This window comes from Peromyscus californicus, unplaced genomic scaffold (genome assembly GCF_007827085.1).
Source record: "Peromyscus californicus insignis strain IS unplaced genomic scaffold, ASM782708v3 Scaffold_6__1_contigs__length_162567912, whole genome shotgun sequence".
Lineage (NCBI taxonomy): Eukaryota > Metazoa > Chordata > Mammalia > Rodentia > Cricetidae > Peromyscus > Peromyscus californicus.
The window spans coordinates 101452590-101460056 of record NW_026294584.1 but is presented as its reverse complement, the minus strand read 5'-3'; the positions used below and the strand labels follow the sequence as shown (position 1 = coordinate 101460056).

Below are 7467 nucleotides of genomic sequence, written 5' to 3'. Positions count from 1 at the left end.
TCCCATAAGCCCAGAATCCAGACATTCCTACCAAAAGGAAGTCAAATGAAAGAAAGAGCAGCAGAGCCTCTGAAAGAGAAAATTGTCTTATCCCTCACCCGTGTCAGAATGTAGAAGTGTTTACAAAATGCTCATTAAAAGAAAAAGGGGTTGCAAGATAAAAACGAAATCTGGTGTACAAGTTTACACTGGGCAGATAAGGAAAGGCTAGGCCCTATAGGGGATTTTGCCGTCCAATTACGGCAACCTGACTTTTGGCGGGGGTGGGGAGTCGTGGGGGGAGGGGAAGAGAGAGGAAGAGTTTCCATACTTGTGTCGTGTCCAGTGACACAAGACATTTACACTCCGCAAGATAAAACTGCCACTTAGAGCCCAGGGGAGTTAAGCCTTCCTAGGTTGGCCTGGGGAGCTGAGCAGAGTCATGGGTTCTCTGGTCCTGCAGCTGAGCGCTGTCCTCTGCCTGGTGGCTCACTCAGTTTCTGGCAGCCCCATCATGGGCCTTGAGCAGTCACCCCTGGAAGAAGACATGCCTTTCTTCGATGATATCTTCACAGAGCAAGACGGTATTGACTTTAACACACTGCTGCAGAGCATGAAGGACGAATTTCTCAAGACATTGAACCTGACAGACATTCCCCTGCAGGACACAGCCAAAGTGGATCCGCCAGAGTACATGCTGGAACTCTACAACAAATTCGCCACTGACAGGACCTCTATGCCATCAGCTAACATCATCCGGAGCTTCAAGAATGAAGGTAGGCTGGCTTGCATTTTCACCTCAGAGACTTTGGCTTTGCTTTTTCTCAGGAAGAAATAAGTAAACTTCCAAGTGGGGATGATGTGGGGGAGGATGAATTCGTGGAAATTCATGGCTCAGGCACAGTGCATCAGCTGACACTCATGGTCCACCTAGAACTCCAAAAATTCTATAAAATATCTACTTAGGAAAACCCACAGAATGCCCATCATTCTGGCATCAGAATGGGTTCTTGATAGAGTTTTAATCTGGACATCAGGTATCAAAATAACACAAATGTTGATCTGTTGCTCCATCTTGTCAGCCACTTTCTAGACAGGACTTGATTTCTATCTGGGGTTGATAAAAATTTGTCAGCTTTTCCTTAGATCAAAAACAGTGAAAACAATGAAAAGGAATTAGAAATTTGGAATTTGTGGTTCATTCAAACTCTGGGTGAGTTTCCAATTGTGACATCATTTAAGCAATGTCCTGATAGAAAGAGTCTGTATTTGGGAGATTCTTCTAATTCTGTGTCATATTTAATGAGCCATAATAAGACCCTCAGGAAGTGTACAGGACCCAGCTAACAGTCCATCTTATTGTGACTGTATCTTCATGAAGAGCGATATACAAATTTCAAATTGTTATTCGTTCCCCTCAGATCTTTAAATGAGTCAGCGAGCCAATCCTATGTTTATACAGCACTAGTAGAAAAAAACATGATATTGATGGTAGAGGCTGTGGATATAGAGAAACTGGGTCTTTATTATTTACCAATTGTGCTTTCACAGACACTGGGCTCCTAAAAATGAGGTTTGATCAATATTTGCCAGATGCTCTCGGAAGCAGAAGGCAGGGTCACAAAGCATCGCAGGACTGCTGAGAGCTAGCTGCCTTGGGGAGTTGTGACTAACTAGTCTAGGAGATGGGAGCCCCAACTTCCTCCTGTAAAACAGAAGCTGCATGGCTTCTGAACAGATGAGTGACTCGCAAGCAGTTAGAGGTAAGGGAGGGCTCATTGTTAGGAAGTGCTGGACAAGCTATGATAACTTTTAATGAATTACTTAATCTTGGCTCTGGAGTAAACACTGAGTGGGTATTCCCCAGACACCAAGATAGTGTTTGCTTTTAAAATTCAACTGATCACCACCATTTCTATTTAGTAACATATTTCTGGTGGAAACTGCAAGCTGAGATTCCAGGCTCCTTTGGAGGCAAGTCTAGGAGGAAAAGAGCAACCTCCTGAAGGAGCCTGCCTCAGCTTCCTTCTCTGAGCCACGGTCTAGCTCAGGCACAGGGGAATGTAGTGTAGCTCAGGCATGGTGGGAATGCAGTCTAGCTCAGGCACAGGGGGAATGTGGTCTAACTCAGGCACAGGGGGAATGCAGTGTAGCTCAGACACAGGGGGAATGTGGTCTAACTCAGGCACAGAGGGAATGCAGTGTAGCTCAGGCACAGGGAGATTGCGGTCTAGCTCAGGCATAGGGGGAATGTGGTTTAGCTGAAGCTTGGTGAGAATGCATTTTTCTACTCTTATTTCTTGCTTCTCCCATGGAAGAGCAGGTGATGAAGGGGAGGATGTGAGCAAGCTTACCATTACTGGAGATCCATGGGGGAGGATCAGACTTGGGGACACCCAGCCATCCACCCCTTGCACCTGTCAGCCTAGAAGACTGGTACAGCAGAAGACAGGTGTCTCCTCACCAGGCTCTCCCTGCTGGCTGCTGTCATCTGTCCACACACCTTTTGTGTTTGCTGAATGACATGCCCTAGGAGGTAAAGACCAAGAAGACTCCAAATCTAGATCATCTTTGAACTAGTGTCACGTGCAAGATGGAAAACGTGGCTTCAGTTCTTAGCTTGGCTCCATCCTCCATATTGTCTAGGAAGTCAGATCTATACATGATGGTTTGATTTCTTCTGGTGCAAAACTAGCATGGGATCCATGTATGCATTGTGGGTGCCACAATTTGCAGAGTAACTGGCATGTGGAATCTGTCAAGGACTTAGTTCTCTTGCTCTGAAATGTGACTCTTCCTGCAAAAAATTGTGGGTGGTTTTATTAAGGGTTGGTTGTGTGTGCGTGTGTATGTGCATTGTTTTGTCTTGTTTTAAGTTGGCCTTGAACTCACCTGTAGCCCAGGCTGGCCTTGAAATACTCATATTCAAATTTTAAAAATTGTGAACTATTGCTTTCTTTGGAGACAGTATTTTACTATGTAGCCCAGGTTGGCTCTTCGTCCTCCTATCTCAACCCCTTGAATGTGAGTTTGTTTTTTCAAAGCACATCTTCATTGAAGTATAGTTGATATATAGAAATCTGCATGTATTTAAGGCGTGTAAACATCATAAGTGTTTACATTTGTAAACATCCACTGAAGCCCCCGCCACAGTCAAGACAATGAGCATGAACATCCCCCGAAGCTTCCTCCATTCCAGGGCGCATTGTCTTTGTACTTCTCTCAGGAGGGGCAAGGAGCCTGCTCTCCCATTTTTGGTCTTCTGTGACAGCAAGTGCACAGGGGACTCCTAGTGGGATAAACTTTCAGAGAGAGACCTGAAGGCACCAAGGCCTCAAGAGGGCGGCCAGAGATGGAGCCGTGGAAGTGAGGCAAGAGGCCTTTCTTTCTAAGAGTCAGAAGAACATCCTCAAAGGTTCAGAGGGTTGTAGTTCTTGTTTTTGGTTTATTTTTCAAATAGGATGAAATAGTCATTCAATTGGTCAGTAAATATCCATTGAGCAACTGCAACGTTCTGTGTACTGAGGAGAATGGACAGGAGCCAAGGCTTGATCAGGATGTTAAGCCCTGGTTACAGTTGCTCTGGCCACACCAGTGACTTCAGGGCCATCCCATAAGTCAGTGTCCCCACTGTCACCATGAAGAAAATTTTAGTTAGCACCCAGAGGAAGCTGTGAAACATGTGAAATATCTACGTGCTTTATTTATGTAAATTTAAAAAGCTCATACAACTATCAGCTTAAGGGCAAACCTTTAAGCCTTTTGAGAGTAAGTATAAAGCCATCAGCTAAGGAAGGATGCTGAGCATAATGTGGATCAGAGAATGCACTGAGATCATGAGCTAGGTATGCAGTTGGGGAAAGGTTGCTAAGGACAATAGAGGACCCTCGGTTGCAGGTCCCTGGCATCTTGATGTCACAATCCTTGGATACTCTGATGTCAAATGCCTCAGTCCTTGTAGAGACAAGCTACCTGAGGTAAGTACACAGGAGCTGGGTTCTCTGAAAAATTCTCACATTAAAAGATAATATCAGGCATGGTACGGTGACACATGCTTGTAAAGTGTCACAGGAAACAAAGTTCGAGGGCAGCCTGCTCTACACATGGATTACGGGTCAGCCAAGCCCACACCAGACCTGGTTAAAAAAATTAGTATAAAAGCATTTGGAGACATGCTTCTGGTACTAAAGGACCTTTAACAAGCTATTTCATACAGCTCTGGGGTGGTGTGTGTGTGTCCAGCTCCATGCTGGCTGCTAGTGAATACCACTAAGGCAATCCATCTACCCCTGAGACACATCTTCTCTCACTCATTCAGGGAGGACTACACACTCCAGACCAGTTTGACAAGACCTTGCTAAACTTTGTCACATTGGGACAGGGTCAGCAAACTTCCTCTGTAAAGGCCAGATAGTCCATAGCTAACTCCGCCTCTGCAGGACAAAATTAGCCGGAGATGGTACAGCAATACTCGAGCAGGGCTGTGCTCTGGTGAAACTTTATTTTCAACAACATGTTAAACCCCAGTTTGGCCTGTGGGTTTAACAACCTCTGGTCTATGGAGATCTTCCATGAAGACCAGTGGCCAACCAACTACATGGAGATCACCACCCATTATAAACTTTGAAGTCTTTGGTCATGAGCTAGTTCAAAACAATCTCCATGATCTGTTTCATGGCTCATTACTGGTTGGTTGGACAGAGGGCTTGTCTGCAGCTCCAAGATTCCTTCCAGTTCTGTCCCCATGAGACAGCTCAGGGCAGGCAAGTTTTCTTTTGTCTTACTACAGAAGTAAGTACCTGCTTTATTATGCAGCATTCTTAGCGAGTCTGTTTTCTCATAAATATCTTCCTTTTTTAGATCTGTTTTCTCAACCGGTCAGTTTTAATGGGCTCCGGAAATACCCTCTCCTCTTCAATGTGTCCATCCCTCACCATGAAGAGGTCATCATGGCTGAACTCAGGTTGTACACACTGGTGCAAAGGGATCGTATGATGTATGATGGTGTGGACCGTAAGATCACCATTTTTGAAGTGCTAGAGAGTGTCGAGGGTGCCGAGGATGAAAGGAGCATGCTGGTCTTAGTGTCAACAGAGATCTACGGAACCAACAGTGAGTGGGAGACATTTGATGTCACGGATGCCACCAGGCGTTGGCAGAAGTCTGGCCCAGCAACCCATCAGCTGGAGATTCACATCGAGAGCACACAGAACCAAGCTGAGGACACCGGAAGGGGGCAACTGGAGATAGACATCAGTGCCCAGAATAAGCATGACCCTCTGCTTGTCGTGTTCTCTGATGACCAAAGCAATGACAAGGAGCAGAAAGAGGAACTAAACGAAATGATCACTCACGAGCAGGATCTGGACCTGGACACCGATGGTTTTTCCAGCGGTCCTGACGAAGAGGCCTTGTTGCAGATGAGGTCTAACATGATCGACGACTCTACTGCTCGAATCAGAAGGAACGCCAAGGGCAATTACTGCAAGAAGACCCCACTCTACATCGACTTCAAGGAGATTGGCTGGGACTCCTGGATCATCGCGCCACCTGGGTACGAAGCCTATGAATGCCGCGGTGTCTGTAATTACCCTCTGGCAGAGCACCTCACACCCACAAAGCATGCTATTATCCAGGCCTTAGTCCATCTCAAGAATTCCCAGAAAGCTTCCAAAGTCTGCTGTGTGCCCACGAAGCTGGATCCCATCTCCATCCTCTATTTAGATAAAGGTGTTGTTACCTACAAGTTTAAATATGAAGGAATGGCTGTGTCTGAATGTGGCTGCAGATAGGAGAGGAGTCCCATGACTTATTTAATAACTGCAAATGTGTATATTTTGTGTTCTATTTAATGAGACTATTTAATGAAGGTGTACAGACAATAGAGGTTGCCATCTTAGGGAAGTGGACAGGTCAAGTGTGCTGTAGAAAATGTGTATTTTGCTATACAATCCGGTCCCTTCCACTTATCTTGTTTGGACTCTCATTTCCCAGTGATACATCTCTAACAACAAACGAAGGCCTGTATCACTTATCCTCTGTGCCAGTTTGGAAAGAGCAGCCCCTAAACACACAGTTCAACACACAGATATTTGTGCATGTTTGTGCAAGTGCACATGAATTTATAAAGATCTTTTTGTCCAAAAGAGGCAGACTATGCTCATGCATGTGAGCGGCTTCCTCCAGAGTGTCTGTATTATAGGATATGGGATTTAGGGTGAGAAAGTTCATATCGGGAGTTTAACCATCTAGAGAAGCGTATTTCTCGAATCTTCTGGGAATGTGAATGTACTTCTTTTCAGTTGTATCTGCCGTGTCTCAGAGCAGCAGGCTCTATGAACAGGCTGCTGACTCAAGAGGTGGGTGGGGTTGTCAGATACACGAAACAAATGGCCTTGACAGGCAACGGTCCCAGAGATGCACTTGCAAAGAAAAGGCCCCTGGGCCATGTACTCCAGAGGACAGTTGCCTGGTCAAGAAAGATGGGGGTGGGGGACTTCAGGACTGACTCCCCCTCAGTTAACAGGAGGCAAGGCCACATGTACCAGCCTTTTCTGCTGTTGAGGGCCATGGAGGTGGTGGAGGGGGAGAGGAGGAAGGGCGCAGATGTTGTCCTCAGGTGTGATGGTAAAATCGTCACAATTCTAATGGGATAATTAAATCTTTTTGGACAAAATAAAGTGATCCAAGACTAAGAGGACTATCCGAATGGAGCTATTTGATGGACTCTACTGAAAATAGTCTTTATGTTATGACCCCCCTCTCTTTTATCTTCTTCCCTTATTTACCTTCCTGCCCATCATGCCTCTGGTTTAGCTGTCTTTCTTTCCTGTTCATTTCCCATGACATGGACTGGGAGGAGGCACCTGAAAGCATTTTCACTCAGTGTGAAATCAGTTAGTGGTTTGACTTGTAGACTTATTCTGGAAATGGAACTTGATTTGATTTTAGCTGTATCCTTTACGCTATGTTTTTCATGAAGAATACAGAAGAGAAGACTAGAGTCCAGGTGAATACATTCAAACCCATGAATTAGTAGATGCATGAGCAGGCGACTCAAATGTTGAGCTTAAACTTTGAAATTAGCCTTGATCTTGGAAGGGACCCTATAGCATGCCCATTCTTCCCACTCCTCTCTCCTTCCAGTTGGAAAATATTCTCCATCATCAGGTGGGTTATAAGGACACTGAGACCCTGGCCTTACAGCTTCCTGTTAGGGTTCTAGACTCTGTACAGGAGGATCTAGAGCAGGCAGGTACTAAGTCACCCTAGCATCAGCAGACAGGTGACACAGTGATTCACATGAGAAGCAGGAATGTGGCTTCCAGTACATTGCCCAACCCTACCCTATTGGTACTATATATTAATTTGGGGCTAGCTATCAGCTTCCTTTCCATAAACTTCTTAGGGTTATACATTCAGATTGTTCTGTCAAGGAAAGGCATTTTCTGAATTTGAACTTCAACTCCAAATAGCCAGTCGGTCAAA

At 45.3% G+C, this 7467-nt stretch overlaps 1 protein-coding gene across 1 annotated transcript; it reads left to right on the top strand.

The window, feature by feature from the left end:
* Nucleotides 1-421: 421 nt before the first annotated feature.
* Bmp10 (bone morphogenetic protein 10) lies at nt 422-5771 on the top strand. The gene is made up of 2 exons (XM_052719299.1): nt 422-755; nt 4840-5771. Exons 1-2 carry the CDS (start codon nt 422-424, stop codon nt 5769-5771), a joined length of 1266 nt encoding a protein of 421 aa, XP_052575259.1.
* Nucleotides 5772-7467: the final 1696 nt, after the last annotated feature.

What these genes read in the sequence shown, in the direction of transcription:
- Bmp10 (XM_052719299.1), top strand. Translation starts at nt 422, where the DNA reads ATGGGTTCTCTGGTCCTGCAGCTGAGCGCTGTCCTCTGCCTGGTGGCT. An exon ending in CCGGAGCTTCAAGAATGAAG is followed by an intron (nt 756 to 4,839) that starts GTAGGCTGGCTT and finishes TTCCTTTTTTAG; the next exon opens with ATCTGTTTTCTCAACCGGTC.